Consider the following 17,928-nt stretch of genomic DNA (forward strand, 5'->3'; position numbering starts at 1 on the left):
CCTGATATCCCATGACCTGAGCCGAAATTAAAGAGTCGGACACTCAACTGACTGAGCCACCCAGGTGACTCAATTAAGATTTTTTTTAATCAATGAAAAATCATTATGTTGTGTTAAATTGCTTACCCTTCTGGTCAGGAAACAGGGAAACGGCCAGGGTGAAGTGAGACTGTTCTCTCTAGTGATGACAGGACCATGCACAAGGTGAGGAAGCAGACCCACCTATCCCTTGCAAGGCCTCACTTTGTTCATCCAACCTCACCTCCAGTGGTCCCACACCATGCAAACGAACTCCAGCCAAGCCCATCTCGTCTACATTCATTCCTACTTCCATACCTTCTCCTCAATTGCCAGCACCAGCCTACTTTGTCTCTGACAAATGCCTGTTTCCCTCTTCTGGGCACTAGTCAAATTCACCCATTCTAATCAAGATCCAGCTTATGCCTCTACTTTCCTAAGTCCTGCAAACAGTCCTCTCCCTCTTATGTGAACCCCTGGGCTGAACGTACCACAGTTAACTTCTTGCGGCTCTATGTCTTGTTGTCCAATACAGTCATGAATTCCACAGGATCAAGTCTTAACCTCTTAATGCTTCTAAAAGTACATCCCAATCAGCATGCTGCAGAGCAGTGGTATACTAGGAACCCCAAATAACTGTGCCATAAAACTTCAAACAATTTATACAATTTATTTTCATTCAACTAAAGAGCCACACTTTCATGAAGATTTTAGACAAACCACTGAGCCACAATGTGGCCCATGGCCCAATGTGCTGCAAAGTAAGATGAAGATTGTGTGTTCGGAGGAAGGTAACTGAAAGGATATAAGAGAAAAAGTCAGGGCAATAAACGGTTCTACCCAAACAGTAACATACCAGATGGTGAATAAATAAATATACAGGTGTTTCAACTTTCTAAAACTTGATTTTTTAAAAAAAAAATTTACATTTTAATCCTTTAATGTACTACCAAAAATTCTAACAGCATACAAAAGTATGTCAGACACAAAAGGGGAGAACCGTGGGCTAGCATAACAGGTATTTTGATATATACTGCTTAGGAACTGCTTAAGTAAATCCTCAAAAGTACAGTTCTCCCTTTGGCAAGTCACACTTTCAACAATACTTGTAGCATTTCAGGAGCCTGGACACATTACCGTCTAGCTCCAAAGTTCCTTCCTAAAAATGTGTACTATATCACACCTTTAGGAATTCAACAAAAGCCACCAAATTCTTACACTAGAGAAGTTCGAGGGTAGGAACTTGAGCAGATAAATTACCTTAATGTGATACCACATGTCAAAGCTGTCCAAAGAGGTTACGGAAGTACTAGGGATAACCCCAATTCAGAACCCTGAGTATAGGATTTAGGACTGTGTTCACACTCACATTCATTTCCTCCTACTACTGGTCAAGTTCTGTATTTACAGGGCACTTGACCATGTATGTTCTCCAAGATGTTAAGAGATATTAAGCAAGGTGGGGGGAATTTACAGTCAAAAGCTTCAGACAATGCCGGCTGAAACAAAATTCAACAGGTCTCTCAATCGCAGGACTTCTCAGTGTCTTTAATTCACCAACGGGCATTGTGAACCTCCAAGAGAAGCAATGTGGAGCACAGCATTTCCCATACTCATTTGATCACAGAATCAGTTTTTCACGAATCCCAAAATACAGCTTTCAGAAAGGCTGATCTAGCAGTTTCTGAGCATAAACAACAGCAAGAAAGATGCCACTATTTTTTGTGAACAGGCCATCCTCTCAGTGAGTCATGAATTAGGCACTAGCAGCTTCACAAGTGGACTTTGTTCTCATACCTTAAAAATGACTTTTCCCTGGACTCCCCATCTGAAATGTAAGGAATAATTACACTGCTCTGCTTCTCAGGGTTGTTTTTTATTGTTTTTAATCTTGCAACTGTGTTCCATATTAATCACTAAAACAGGTTCTCAGCCCAAGTAGCCAGGCTTCAAAATCCCTGGTGCCCTTCCAGCCTGGATGAAGGGATGGAAAGAACATGAACCAGACGCCACCCAGAAAGTTTTTACATCTCCAGTTTTGAAGCCATTATGATAAAGTCAAATTGCAGCCAAGATACTGGATAAATGAGAGCTTCATCTTTAGTAACTCACTTCTAAAGAGAGGCCCCTCTTAGGCTCACACAGCACCTGTATCTGAATCTTGACTCACATTTTCACTACGCACTTCTCTTTTTAAAAAAATAAATAAATAAAAATTAAAAATTAAAAAAATTTCAAAGAAACATGGGAGGTCAAAGCTGGAACTAGAGGAAAGAAAGAAAAAGATGTACTGGAAGAACACTGTTTCCCCTTCTCTGCAGAGAAAGAACCCATTACAAGCTCGTGAGCAGCGGAAGTATCATTCCTTCTGGTGAAACAGCTTTCCAGGAAAAGTATCTCAACATATTTACTATAAAACAATTTAATTTCCCTGTCCCATCACCTGCCACCCCATCCCCATTCCCCCCAAAAAGCCCTCAGATTGTGGATTTCCTCTCATTCTTGGCAGAGTTACCAGAAGAAACATAATACCCCCTTCGGACTGCTCCCAACAGCTGCTGGAACAAGATGGGGAGCTAGGGGTAACCTTCCAAAAGCTGCCTCTAAAAATGACCATTCCCCCTGCCAAACCACGCAGCCAATGAACATAAGACTTGTCCTTCCCTACTTTCTTAAAGCAAGGAGACCCCCAAAACAACAGCGTCCCCTAGTCCAAAATACTTGCCTCCCTATCTGATCTCCTCAACTTGACTGTAAGATGAAAGTTGTGTACAGTAAGCCCTCACTCTGTCTTCCCCGACACGTGTTTCTTGAAACAGTCCTCTACTACTTCACAGGACTAGTATCTTTTATTTGTTTGCTTAACCCACCAATTTCCAAGTTTGGATTTTTACCAAACTCCTATTCAGTGTAATCTCCTTGTCTCTGTCCACCTCCCCAGAACCACACCCCTTGTACACACACACACACACACACACACACACACACCTCCTTTTAGGTCAAGAGCCCCGAAAAACAAATGTCTAGGAAAAATTCAGCAATGACTACACCATATCCCAGCCCTTTACCCTTCCCCAACATCATCAGACACTAAATGTGCTTCAGTTCTGCGAGAAAAGCCCCCTTGCCAGGCAGAGGAGAGACTTCCAGTTAGTCTTCAGCCTCTCAGCTGAGACCACCAACAAAGAAGTTCATGAATGTCAACTGGGGCAAGAGGCAGTATCTCTCTTTGCTGAGGAGAAACTGGATGGAGCCTCCAGCATCATTCCCCAAAGGTGACAGCCGGGGTTGAGTGAAGACCGTGAAAACTGTACAAGAGCTGAGGAAGAAAATATAATGTAAGGAATGATTCAGAATCAGGGGCAGAAGAAGGTGGAGGGATGAACTGGCTGACCCCAAATGTCTTTTCCATCTCTAACTCCTATGATTCTTTGACCTCCAATTTTGTGCTGCAGACAAGGAATGGAAAGTCAACAGACGTGGCGATGTTTTGAAAGAGCCTGGCGGTCTGCTCTTGTCATTTAGTGGCCTTTGCATGTATTTTTTAAGGTGTCTCTAAGCCCTGTCTTCATTTCACAGTTGTCACCTTTCTCAGCAACTTGAGCTCATGTCAAATACCAAAAAGAAGGAGAAGAAGAAAGAATGTACTGGCAATTAATTGTGGGCTAAAGAGGGGCAGTCTGGGGCCCATTGGGTGGCCCAGACTTCCAGGGAGGGCAATGAGGATGGTTTGGGTCTAATGGAGAACTGACTCGGAGTTGAGAAAAGGCAGCTAAACCTCTAACAAGAGATAAATTCTTTTTCCAGATAGTCTTATCCTCAGCTTTAGATCCAGTTCAAGTGTTCACATGATTTGGGATTCACAAACATATTCTTAATTAGCACAACCGTCTCGTTTCCATTGACTACAACTGGATTTCCATCTGAATTCTGTTCAAATCTGAGCAAGACTGCTGAATAGAAAGGACTTTCCTCAAAAATAAACCAAATCTGGGGCACCTTGTTGGCTCAGTCAGTTAAGCGTCTGCCTTTGGCTCAGGTCATGATCCCAGGGGCCTGGGATCGAGCCCCATGTCAGGCTCCCTGCTCAGCCGGGAAGCCTGCTTCTCCCTCTGCCTGCTGCTCCCCCTGCTGTGCTCTCCTCTCTCTCTGTCAAATAAATAAACAAAATCTTTAAAAAATAAATAAGAAAGCAAATCTTTGAATTCTCAACCTAGTCTGATGGTTGACTCACCTGAGATAAATTCTGGAGCTTAGCGAAAATCTGTTTCTGTAGATCAGAGTGAGGGGTATGCCAATTTGCATTGAAAATTCAAAACTTGACTCTGTCCTCACTTTTTCAAACAGCTGATCTCATCTTAAATTTTCAAAATTTACTGGCCTTAAGAAGAGTCTACCTAAATACTCCCTGTCCCATGGTTATGAGAACCAGAAACAAATCCAATGCCAGGGTCAACCCAGAGTTAAGGTTACGTTGTCACACAAAGATAATCCTTTTCTATGTCAAACACTCAAAAAACATATATATTTTTAAATCTGTATGGTTCCTCAGTAACTTCACTGTCAGTTTGATTTCAGTAGCTCACAATCTTTACCTAAGGTGAAGGTGCTAGGCACAGAAAATTCAAAGTATGGAGCACTGAAATGTTTTCAGAGATCCCATCCCAACAGGAGTTGCTCATCTTACAGACTGTGGAAGACTTTGGGTTTCCTCCATGTTTCTGCCTTGAATGTTAGGAAATTCATCCCCTACTACTCAAGTTTTACAAGACTGGAAAGGATATATGTAGCTCTATAGTCTCACGGTCTTGGAAGAAAAGGCCTCTTCCATTCTTCTAGTTTCCATTTGGAGGTACTAACTGCACTAGACCATTTCCTGCTTCCACAGGTGTATTGTTTTATTTATTTTAAGCATGTAAACTGAACTCAACTTTTATTAACTCACAAAATGATTAAAAATAAGGCCTTTTCAGAACGGCTAAAGAGAAATACATCCATCTATGAAACTTTTCAGTCAACTAGAGAAAAAGTGACTCCCCTTCCTAGGTAAGGCAGAAAGGCAAAGGAGAAAGCCTAAGCTACTTTAAGTTGCTAATTGTTTTCTGAAAAATCACTGTTCAGACCTTAAATGTAATCAGACAGCAATGCCTTCTCCAGGTCAGAGTTAGGAAAGGAAACTTTATGCTTTCTGGGCCAAAAAAATGCTCTTAGGTGCAATCATTTTAAAACAAACAAACACACTCTGCTTATCTGTGTCCATCTCACCACTCTGGACGTTAATCATCACTGTAATAGATACCCTGTTCCCCAGCCTCAAAGAGCTCCAAGCCTGCAAGACCCTAGCTAAGGAATGAATGTACATGCCAGGGCAAACACCTCAGAGCCTTACTTCCTAAACGCCTATTGTTAATTCTAGGCAAATCTATCACAAGTAAATGCAAGAGAGCACCCAGGTATCGCTCAAAGGATAGTTCAAATAAAATTCAAGTTTGAAAACACATAGGACTTAATTTGGGAGGAATTAACATGAGACTGGTGAAGGTATTTTTTAAAAACCCTTAGATTATATACATAGGTATACTGCATTCTCTCTGTTCTTTGCTCTTGTTCATTTTCAGTATTAGAATTTACAGATAGCACCTCTGCTCTTCCACCTGTCATATTGTCTGTCCACCTCTTGCATTTAGCCTTCATTATAAACTGACAGGGTTAAATTTCACTGTTTTGTTCTTGAAGACTAAACTAGGTTAGTTTCCCCCCTACTCTTCAGGGAAAACTTAAAAGATCGCTATATGAAACATTTCCTTGATTTTTATATTAAAGATATTTCTATTCCCCCTGGCTTCATAAAACCTTCAAAGAAAACTGATTTTAAACCAGATGACTGACTCAAACTGTCTTTGTGTTCACTTTAAAAAAAAAAAAAAAAAAAAAAGCTCAGGATACCTACCCATGTTCACTGTTTGGGCAAGAGGCCTAAAGGGAAGCAAATTATTTGTTTGTGGTTTTAAAGTGGCCAAAATGCCTTCAAGCACAAGTATAAGACCATTAACAAATCACAAGGAACCAAAGCAGTTCATCTTACTCAACAAAGCTATGATCAGTTAGGAACAGCCCAACTAAATGGGACTTGCCCTGGGCCGGAAGGTCAGTAAACCTTAGCAGTTTGTGTTTCTGAGAATCCAGAGGTTCTTACAGCAGGGAGTGCAGACCCTAGGCCCACAGGTTCTGCTGTCATGCTTCCAAAAACATTAGAGACAGGTGAGAGAAACTAAGGTGTGTGTGTGTGTGTGTTTTCCCCCACCTCCTCCTGTCTTTTGGCAGCACCTCCAATTCAAACCATCTCTTTTGCTAAATACAGACTGACTAGACAAGCCAAGCTATTAAAAAGTTCCATTTTACAACAATTTATTGAGTGCCTACTATGTGCTGAACACTGTGCTGGTGCCTACACATTCATACATTTAAGTCTCATTTTACTGGGTAGGTCATTCCCATTCTTTATATATGATAAAACTCAGGTCCAGTGAGGCTGTGTAACTTCTGATAAAATGAAGCTGTGTGTTGTGCTCATAAAAACATCCCACTGTCCAGTCTGCAGTTAATTAGCCAAAACCATAAACTACAGCCCTGCCACTATCCAAGTAGCCATAGTCTCATACTTTGGGCCCAAGCTCTTTGATGCTCTAAGAGGACTGGGGTGTATGCTGTCTCCCTCCAGAGATGACAACCACCTCTCATGGTGGCTTATCACGTCTCTGCAGCTGTCCAGAAACAGACCACACTGGTAAACATTCTCTCCACCTGCTGTAACATGCATAACTTCTCCCCTCAACTCAGAAAACATGAGCAGTGACCCTGCTCTTTATCAAGTGCTGTGGTAAAACAACTTTCCTAGAAGGTCGGAGATACCTCATCCTAGGACACAGGCAAGAAATCAAAACACACATGGCTAATAAATAATAAAGCCATATCACTTGACAGTCACAAAACACTTTATACTATAAACTCATTTTCATTTTGTTGTTTTTGCTCACAGAACGAACACTCATTTCTATTATCTCTCTTTTAGCGCATTTGAAAAGGAAAGAAAAATAAAACATCAATTCTTTCATTCTTTCATTCAATCTCTATAAGGAAAGAAACCAAGCTTTGCCTTAGCTGGCTTGGGTTTCAGTCACTTTAGCCAACTTCCCTTAAAGGTCAACTGACAGGTCCTTTGAAACAATTTTTTTATAAGAAATGAAGGTAATAAGACTGCATGCCAAAAGATTCCAAAGAATCATTATCCTCATACTAGGTAACAAACCTGACTAGATAAATAGACAAAATCATACTAGAATAAAAGTTAAGCAAAATAATCAGGTTCAAAATTTACAAAAGATTATAGTAATCTTGTACATCATTAGTAACACCCACCTGAAAAACATGCTGAAAAAGAGACTACAGTCACAATAAAAACAAAATGTGTAACACATATAGGAATACTTAGGAATAAATTTGACAATAGATATATGGCAACTTTACAGGGAAAATCACAGAAACTTTTGAAAAGGCACAGAATTTTTTTTTTGCTGGGGAGTTAAATGGGAGTCGAGACCTGACACACACAAAAAGGATAAATCTAACCCTAACCAATACTAGACTCTACCAAAGAGCAACAACATTTAAAACATGAGGAAAATGGAAAAATGTATCTGTGGAACAAAATGGAGTTCATATGTACGTATGTACGTGTGTGTGTGTGTACACACACAAACTTAATAATTGGCAACATAAGCTTTCTTAAACAAAGGGAAACAGAAGAATTATTTAACAAAAGGTACAGTGGTAACTAGGTAGCTGTTTAGGGGAAAAAAAATTAAATTCACCCTTGCATCAGAACAAAACTGATATTGATGAAAGTGTTAACTATTTTAAAAAATCAAATTATAAGAAAACCAACAGAATATCAAAAAGAAGATTCATCAGGTCTTGGAGAAATTATAAATGTCTCAGCTTTGGGGTAAAAAAGAAAAAAATCACAAAAGACTGACATTCTGATATATTTAAGTGTAAAACTTCTATAGGCTAAAAACAGTAAAGTAAAAAGGACCAGGGAAAATACTTGCATCAAAGATGATAGATGAGACCCTAGTATCTATGACCCACAGGATTCTAAATTTATGAGAAAAACATCAAGACCCCAATAATAAATGGGCAAAGACTAGGTACAGATGATCTCACAGGTGAAACAAACACCTGGAAAAAATATTTATTGGGGTCAACAGTTAAAAAAAAAAGCAAAAAAAATAAAACAATAAAACTTTGGAATACAATCATATGCCCAACTAAAATAACAGATTTTTAAATTTTCACATGAAACTGGCTTAATCATTCTTTGCCGGTGCCACCGTATCTTGGTACAATTTCACAAACCATAACCTTTGATCCAATAATGCCAATCTTGAGCATTTATCCTAAGGAAGTAATTTAAAAAGGCGTATGTGTGGTATGTGACATATCTCAAAAGCTGTTACCCAAAAATGCTTTATTTGTTTCATTGTTATCTGTAATAGCAAAAATCTGGACACACATGAAAGTTTAATATTAGACTCATGTTTTTAATCTCATTACGGTAAACTTTACAAACATTTATTATGCACCTATTCTGTCAGGATCAGTAAAACAGCAACTGAGAGGGGGTAAGAAGTATGCAAGTGAAAAGTAATTTTAAATAATGAATAGTTGTCTAAAGGTAGTTGTATTATATAGCGTTTTACATATTAAAAAACTTTCTTTAATGTTGTTATACTGTTTTAGAATTACCTTTTCTAAAACCCAAACTGGATGGAGTTTTAGGTGCAATCTAAAAGCTTTTACTCACCCAATTCTTTTTTTTTTCCCCCTTCCTATTGAACAGCTCAAATGGTTCAAGAAAGTTTTCTATTCCCAGGTCTTTGACCTTACCCAAAACAGGCCAAACTGCAATACCACGCTTTGTATACCACCTAGACCTAATCCAGTCCCCTGCCATAACCAGGCACCCTTTTTTGAGTCATTCTGCCTGTATCAAGTCAAACTATGGTTGACGCTTGGACCAGGAGCCTTCTTTTCAGGCCTGAGCCCTTTTCTCCATATTCGATTTTATCTGAGCCCTGCAGCCTAACAACCTTCAGAAGAGGGTGTGCGGATGAATGTCCACAAAAACGTTCTGATAGACCACACAGTGGCCATGGGTCCTACACCTGGACCGGAGGAGGCGTCTGAAGCCTCAGACCAGCCTGGCTCCTGGGGGGGCTGAGGCACCGGGCCAGTCACCGTCTGTGAGGGAAGACACAATTACAAGCTGAAGGCAGTGCTTAAGATGGCTAATTGTGAGAAGCCGCCCAAGGAGGGTACCAACTGAGGGATGCTCATGGGAGGCTTCCTCGGAGGGAGGCCTCCAGCAGGAGAGGGGCGCTCGGGGAAGGGTCCCCGCCGAGGCCGCGCCTCGGCATTCGGGGGTGCGACACAACCCCGGGCCGACCAGGCCGCGGCGCCCCGCCCTTTCCCGGGACGCGGGCCGGCCGGGGGCGGGGAGCGAGCGGGTGAGCGGGCGCTTACAGGTCGGTGCCGAGCCGCGTGAAGCCGGAGTTGAGCGAGGCCCGGGCTATCCGGCGCCAGAGCAGGTCGCAGCTGGTGAATCGCCGCAGCCAGCGGCACACCTGCGCCAGGCGGCCGAGGGCCCGCATGTCCAGGTAGGAGCAGATCAGCAGCAGCAGCTCCTCCGGCAGGCGCAAGAGCGCCGGCCCCGCAGCGGGGAGGCCGGCCGGCTCCCGGGCCGCCGCCTCCTCCTCCTCCTCCTCGGCCGCCGCCGCCATGGCCACCCCCGCCGCCCCAGCCCCTGCGATGCAGCCCCAAGCCTGACTCCCTCGTCCCTGCGCTCTCCCCGGCCTCGCGTCCTCCCGCCGCCCTGGCCTGACCCTCCATTCCGCCTTCTTCCCATCACCTCTTCCTCTGGCCTCCTTCCCCTCCCCTGCGCTCCCTTCATCTCCCCTCACGAACCCTCTCGCCCCTTCCTCCACGCTTCCACCTCCCTCTCCTTCCTCCCCCGGGCCTGCCCTGGCTCCCGCCTCGGCCCCCAGCCCCGCTGTCTCCTTCGCTTTCTGCAGCCCCGGCTTCCCTTCCGCCCCGCTTCCTCTTCCGCCCTTCCCTGCTCCTGCTTTTCCCTTCCCCTTTCTTCGCTTCCCCCTCGCGACCCTCCCTTCCTGCAGTTTCCTCGCCTCCCCGCCCTCGCCCTCGCCCGACCCGCCGTTCCCGGGCGGCCCCGGGTGGCCCTGGCTGCCCATGAGCGGCCGCGGGCCCGGCCCGAAGCAGAGCCGAGCCGCCGCCGCAGCCGCCCCAGGAGGAGGTGACACCATGTCGGACCGGGTCACATGGGGCGGCGCGGGCCGAGACCTGGGCCCGCCCCTCACACCCGCGGCCGTGGAGCCGCTGCGGGGTGCGGGCCAGGGCGCAGACCCCCCTCCCCCATCCGCAGGGCCGCCGGGAGCACCAGGTGGAAGCACATGCATTCACTCGTCTGGCATGTGAGGCCGACTGCGGCCGGCGAAGGCCCCAAGAAGAGCTTCCGCCTTCCACGAATCTACCTAGTTAGGTGCCTCTGCCTTCAAGAAGCATCCACTTGGGTCGCCTTCCCTCTCAAGGAACCCTTCTCTTCCTTGGGTGATGCCTCCTTTCCACAGGCCACCTCCCAGGGCCCTATAAACCGCAGCCCTGGAACTTGGCACTTTCCTTAGCCCGGGTCCTCCCACAGGGTAGGGCAGTGAGCTGGTATTTTAGACGTCTGAGGAAGCTGCAGTCCTCTAGATCCTGAATCCGTAACTCCCAGTGATGTTATCAGGAAATGGCAAAAGCTAGGGCTTCTTACTAGTTACCACACAAGTGCAAATGGATTCTCCAAGGTCACGTAGGAGTCCTTACCCCACACCACCCATTCCATTCACAAGGGCACCAATCTGAAGGGAGAGCTAAGAAAACCTTACTTAAGTCTAGACATGCTGTCCAACACATCCTGCTAGTCACATTAAGTATTGGACATTTGAAATGTGGCTGGTCCAAACTGAGGTGTGCTATGTGAAATATACAACAGATTTTGAAGACTTACACAAGAAAAAGCATGTTAATTATCTTAATACTTTCATATTACCTGTTGAAGTGATAAAGATTTTTGATACACTGGGTAAATGAAATATATTTTAATGTAACTACAAGGTAATTTATAGAGGCCCCTGGGTGGCTCAGTCAGTTCAGCATCGAGTCTTGAGTTGGGCTCAGGTCATTATCTCAGGGTTATGAGACTGAGCCTCCATCAGGCTCTGTGCTCAGCATGGAGTCTGGTTGAGATTCTCTCTCCCTCTGCCCCTCCCCCCGCTTGCCTGTGCTCTCAATCCCTAAATAAAATCTTTAAAAATAAAATAAGGGGTACCTGGGTGGCTCAGTCGTTAAGTCATCTGCCTTCAGCTCAGATCATGATCCCAAGGTCTTGGGATCTAGCCCCAAGTTGGGCTCCCTGCTCAGCAGGGAGCCTGCTTCTCCCTCTCCGGCTCCTGCTCTCCCTGCTTGTGTTCCCTCTGTCGCTGTCTCTCTCTGTCAAATAAAATATTTTTTTAAAATAAAAATTAGGGGCGCCTGGGTGGCACAGAGTTAAGCATCTGCCTTCAGCTCAGGGCGTGATGCCAGCGTTATAGGATCGAGCCCCACGTCAGGCTCCTCTGCTATGAGCCTGCTTCTTCCTCTCCCTCTCCCCCTGCTTGTGTTCCCTCTCTCGCTGGCTGTCTCTATGTCTGTCAAGTAAATAAAATCTTTAAAAAAAAAATTAAATTAAATTAAATTAAAATTAAAAATAAAAATAAAATTATACATGTGACTTACATTTATGGCCCCAATTATTTTTCTATACATAGTACTGGACTAGGCAGTAAGATTTGGGAGGAAGATGACTAACCCTGTGTAGCCTGTACCCCAAATCCTGTTTGAGGGTTTTATTTTGTATTTACATCTGAAGACCCATTTTCCGGGAGCAAGAATGAATGAGAAATCAACTCTGGAAATTATTCAACACCTAGGATAGCCAAGGGGAGACCTAGGAAATCTACTACATTGCATTATGGTGCTGCAGAAGCATCATGTAACAAGGTCAGACCGGAATCTGGCTTTGCCCTAGAATTACTTTTTGATCTTAGCAAAACAACAACAAAAAACCCCACCTATCTTGGCCTTTTAGTGTTCTCAGTTTATAGTGGAGATAATGCCTCTGCCTTACTTTCGAGGGATAAATGAGATGATCCCTGTAAAATGCTTTGAACTCCTCTAAGAAAATTCTCAATAATAGTTGCAGGTCAAATCCTGTTACAAAAAATACCCTTACCAAAAAAAAAAAAAAAAAAAAAAAAGGCTTTGAGTAGAAAAAGATTTCCAAATTCCAGCCAGTGGTTTACTTAAAAGCAATATTTGATACGACATTTCTGTACAACCAAAGAATTTAGACTATCTTAAAGATCATTATAAAGAAATTTATTCACAGGTATCATACTGTTAGAAGGTTTGAGGTAGGAATACTACAAATTGAGATAAGGTCATCAACTCAACATTTATTGATTTTGCTATATTTGTATACCATGAGCCACTGTGGAAGGAAGACAGAGATGAATATAGCATATGGTTCCTACATTTTGTGTTCAGATTTGTGTTAGACATGTTTGTAATTTCTTATTCTTTGACTATTTTTTGACCATTCCTCTACAGAGTCAAGCTGAGTTTATGCACATGACCTGGTTTTTACTGGAGAACTTGAAGGCACAAAAAATTATTTAATTAACCCAACATAAATCAAGTCAGTGTTAAAATCCACCCTCACAGAAATATAACTTACTCTTTACCCTATGTTACCTTTATTGGAGAAATTAAACCATCATTTAAAAACATCAAATCATGGGGCGCCTGGGTGGCTCAGCCGTTAAGCATCTGCCTTTGGCTCATGTCATGATCCCAGGGTCCTAGGATCCAGCCCCACATCAGGGTCCCTGCTCGGTGGGAAGCCTGCTTCTCCCTCTCACATTCCCCTTGCTTGTGTTCCCTCTCTTGCTGTCTCTCTCTCTCAAATAAATAAATAAAATCTTAAAAATAAATACATACATACATCAACTCACCCTCTTTCACACCCAAACTAGAAATCAAGTGAACTGTCTGTACTAGAATTTATGGTTTAATGATTTACCAAAAAATGCCTACTCACTACGTTGAAAGGCAAAGCCAAAATGGAAAATTGGCATATGTTTCTGTTACTTGGTGGTCATATATATCCCAAAATTCCTGAGCATGAAAAGAAACCCAAAACTATAGTCTTAGCTCAGAGAAGCAGCTAGAATTTTTACTCTCAAAATTCTTTTTTGGGACAGGGTACTTAAAAAAAAAATCAACTATGGCTGAAAGATGGGTTTATAATAAAAGTAAATGTATATCTTCATGGAGTACCTGAATAGCATTTTATTATCAAAGAAAATAAATATATTAATAGCCCCCAAAAAGGGAGATTAGAAAGAGTAGAGTGGACTTTAGAATATTTTTAAGAAAAGTCATCAACTTCCTTGAAATTCAAATTCAGGAAGCAATCATAATAAAATAATGTAGGATGGCTAAATTTACCTTTATTTTTATAAAGCTTTTTATTAAAATTTTTAATTTGCATATAATAGGTAAACTGAAAGTACTAAACTAAACTTAGAATGTCAGAAACATGGAACTGAGAATATATTAAAACTTAAGACTCAATATGAATTTCATACTGGCTATTTAGAAACGCTAATATTATTTACTTTTAAAGAGGATTTTTAAGTATAGAAATAAAGTTCTTTGTGTATGTCCATGTAAGTGATGTGCATAGTAGTGACTATTGCTGTTATAGGTAATACGTAATGTACGCTTAGGATTGTAAACAACACTAAAATTGTGAGTTCTGTCCATTCTTGTAAATATAGGCGGCAGTCTCAGACAGGAGCCCATGTACCCACTGGTGAAACATCCAGGGCCCCCGCCTTTAACTTTAGGAGTAGGCAGATTTAACAGGGAAATCATTCTGAGATGAATTAGAAAGAGATGATTTCGTGAATGACAGTTTTCAATGGCATATACTGGTTCAGATGCTCACCATTATTCTTGTATAATAATAATACCTTATATTTATTAAACACTTACTATTTATCAGGCACTATTATAAGAGCTTTCCATGTATTATCTTATTCCTATCAACAATCACATGAGGAAGATACTATTAACCCAGTTTTTTGCAGATGAGACTGAAGCCAGAGGCCACATGGTTCCTAACTGGCACTCCAAAGCTATACTCTGAACCATGCTTTTGCCATACATAGCAGAGAATGGAAGAAGACATTGAATACAGGGTCCTCTGAGATCCCTTGCAACTGATAAAGACACACTTAATAATAATATACTTTACTATGAGAAACAAACTGAGGGCCTCAGAGGGGAGGGGGGTGGGGGAATGGGATAGACCGGTGATGGGCAGTAAGGAGGGCACGTATTGCATGGCGCACTGGGTGTTATACGCAACTAATGAATCATCGAACTTTACACCGGAAACCAGGGATGTACTGTATGGTGACTAACATAATATAATAAAAAAACATTAAAAAAATAATAATAATATACTTTAACCTCTGACTATAAAGCACTTCTGGTATCTAAATAAAAGCTGCTTCTAAGCAGTTAAAGTAGCTCCTTTCTTATCTCCATTACTTTTTTGAGTTAACTATGCAGACCTCAGCCTCTTAGTGCTTTCCGTAATCTTTTTGCAAAAATTTAAAGGGACTTGTAGGAACTAATCTATCTTGCAAAAGAACATTTAACTAAAGTTTAATAATTTGCTTCAGCTTTAATTTCTTCTGTTAAATTTAAATAACAATATATGTATGGTACGTATTATATGAGGGTTTTTTTTGTAAATTTATCCCATTTGTAAATACACAAAGAGAGATTTTGTGAAATGATGTTAATAATGGTTCTTTTTATACCATATGATCCAATAATTCCATTACTGGGTACTTACCCAAAGGAAACAAAACACTAATTTGAAGAGATATATGTACCTCTATGTTTTTGCAGCATTATTTACAATAGCCAAAATATGGAAACAACCTATGTGTCCATCGATACACAATGGATAAGAAAGATGTGGTGTATGTATACAAACACACACACACACATATGCTAGAAAATTATGTAGCCATAAAAAGGATGATATTATACCACTTGCAAGAACATGGATGGACCTAGAGGGTATTATGCTAAGTGAAATAAGTCAGACTGAGAAAGACAAATATCATATGATTTCACTCATGTGAAATCTAAAAAACAAGACAAATGAATAAACCAAAAGTAGAATCAGACCTATAAATACAGAGAACAAGCTGGTGGTTGCCAAAAGGGAGGGATAGGGGGTTGGGCAAAATGGGTGAAGGGGAGTGAGAGACACAGGCTTCCAGTTATGGAATGAGTAAAGTCCCAGGAATAAAAGGCATAGCATAGGGAATATAGCCAACGATACTGTAATGCCTTTGAATGGTGACAGATGGTAGCTACACTGTGTAAGCATAGCATAACATATAAAGAAGTTTAATCAGTATGTTGTACACCTGAAATTAATGTAACATGTGGTCAACTAAACTCAAGTGGGAAAAAAAAAGTTTTTTTAAAATAAGTTCCAGGGGCACCTGGGTGGCGCAGTCGTTAAGCATCTGCCTTCGGCTCAGGGCGTGATCCCGGTGTTCCAGGATCGAGCCCCACCTCAGTCTCCTCCGCTGGGAGCCTGCTTCTTCCTCTCCCACTCCCCCTGCTTGTGTTCTCTCTCGCTCGCTGGCTGTCTGTCTCTGTCAAATAAATAAATAAAATCTTTGAAAAAAATAAAAATAAATAAAGTAAGCTCCAGGCCCAGCATGGAGCCCAAGGTGGAGCTTGAACTCACAACTCTGTGATTGAGACCTGAACTGAAATCAAGAGTCAGAGACTTAACTGAACCACCCAGGTGCCCCTTAAATAAAAATTTTTCGAAAAATAATGGTTATTTCTAGGTAATAAATTTTTGGATTTTACTTTGTACTTCTCTGTATTCCTTGATTTTTTAAATAGGAAGCATGTATCACCTTTACAAAATCAATAAAATCTCTCAAAAAGAAAAAATAGTTGTCATGAGTCCAAACACACCATGCAACAAGAAAGTTGGAGATTTGAAGCCTAGATTATTACCAGAATTTTTAACTAGCCACCTAAGTTTCATTTTCATTTCAAATAAACTTTATTTATTCCATTTAAAATGTGTATCATTTATTAGTAAAATAAAGAACAAACTGGAGTATTAGAAATGAGAAAAAGTAAGAAGCCTAACAGTGAACACTGTATCTATAAACATGTGAGCAACACACAAATAGAAGGATGGAGTCTAAAGTTTTGTTTTCAGAAATTATCAGGTCGGTAGTTTATATTCATCATGTTAGACATACCAAGATCTTCTGTTTTTTATGAATCCACTGTCTTTGTTATATTCAAAGATAAAATATTTTTATTTCACATGAAACAATTTTAAGGTAATTGGGTGGTGTGCATTAAGGATAGCACCTGATGTAATGAACACTGGGTGTTATATGCAACAGATGAATCACTAAATTCTACCCCTGAAACTGATAATACACTATATGTCAACTAAAATGAATTTAAATAAAAATAAATAAATAATAAAGTACTGTTTAAAAATAGTTACTTTAGGGGCGCCTGGGTGGCACAGCGGTTAAGCGTCTGCCTTCGGCTCAGGGCGTGATCCCGGCGTTATGGGATCGAGTCCCACATCAGGCTCCTCGGCTGTGAGCCTGCTTCTTCCTCTCCCGCTCCCCCTACTTGTGTTCCCTCTCTCGCTGGCTGTCTCTATCTCTGTCAAATAAATAAATTTAAAAATCTTAAAAAAAAAAATAGTTACTTTAGGGGCGCCTGGATAGCGCAGTCGTTGGGCGGCTGCCTTCGGCTCAGGGCGTGATCCCGGCATTCCGGATCGAGTCCCACATCGGGCTCCTCCGCTGGGAGCCTGCTTCTTCCTCTCCCACTCCCCCTGCTTGTGTTCCCTCTCTCGCTGGCTGGCTATCTCTGTCAAATAAATAAATAAATAATCTTTAAAAAATAAATAAATAAATAAAAATAGTTACTTTATGCAGAAAAAAAACAGAAGGAAATATAACCAAATGCTAGAAATGGATGCTTATGAGAGGTAGAATCATGGATAGTTCTTTTTGCTGTCGCTTTACACTTTTCTGCATTTTCTAAGTCTTTCTGCAGTGAACACGTATTACACAAATAATCAGTTCTTGAAAAATCCTAAGTATTCACATCTAAATGTAAGAAATAATTTAATTAGTGCATTTTAATATTTTGATATTAGTTCATTTTAATATTAAAGTTCATTTTACACATCACCTATGCAGAAGAGTTCCTAATAATTTGTGTTGTATTTCATCTTCGCCAAGGCCTCTCACCCACCCCCATTCCTAAAGTGAGGGCTGCACACAGTGACTCTTTCTAAGGAGCACAATACGGAAAGAGGGGGAGAGTAACTTTACGGTGGAGAAAGCTGACAAACACCATTTCAGCCAGGAGATCAAGGTCAACATCAACAGTGATAAGTCATGTTGATAGCAGGTACCCTTGATATATCGTGATGAAAATGGTACTTTACCTCTGTGGCCTTCCTCCCCAAAACCGATAATCCCAGTCTAATAATGAAAAAAAAAAAAATGACACAAATCCCAACTGACAGACATTCTACAAACTACCTGACCAGCGCTCCTCAAAAATGTCAAGATCATCAAAAACAAGGGAAGTCTGAGA

The 17,928-nt window shown here is 41.5% G+C and overlaps 1 protein-coding gene across 4 annotated transcripts in view; it reads right to left on the minus strand.

The window, feature by feature from the left end:
* FBXW4 (F-box and WD repeat domain containing 4) overlaps positions 1-10,507 on the minus strand; it is a 78,716-nt gene extending 68,209 nt beyond the window's left edge. Inside the window, exon 1 of one of the 4 annotated variants that reach the window (XM_019809212.2) lies at positions 9,604-10,495. In XM_019809212.2, coding sequence (XP_019664771.2) covers positions 9,604-10,400 — 797 coding nt within the window. In that variant the 5' untranslated portion in view covers positions 10,401-10,495. Of the gene's footprint in view, positions 1-9,603 lie in introns of all 4 variants that reach the window. The other 3 variants (XM_034663158.1, XM_002913913.4, XM_034663159.1) reach the window with 3 other exon arrangements.
* Between the last annotated feature and the right edge of the window lie 7,421 nt (positions 10,508-17,928).

This window comes from Ailuropoda melanoleuca, chromosome 6, assembly GCF_002007445.2.
Source record: "Ailuropoda melanoleuca isolate Jingjing chromosome 6, ASM200744v2, whole genome shotgun sequence".
NCBI classification, from domain to species: Eukaryota; Metazoa; Chordata; class Mammalia; order Carnivora; family Ursidae; genus Ailuropoda; species Ailuropoda melanoleuca.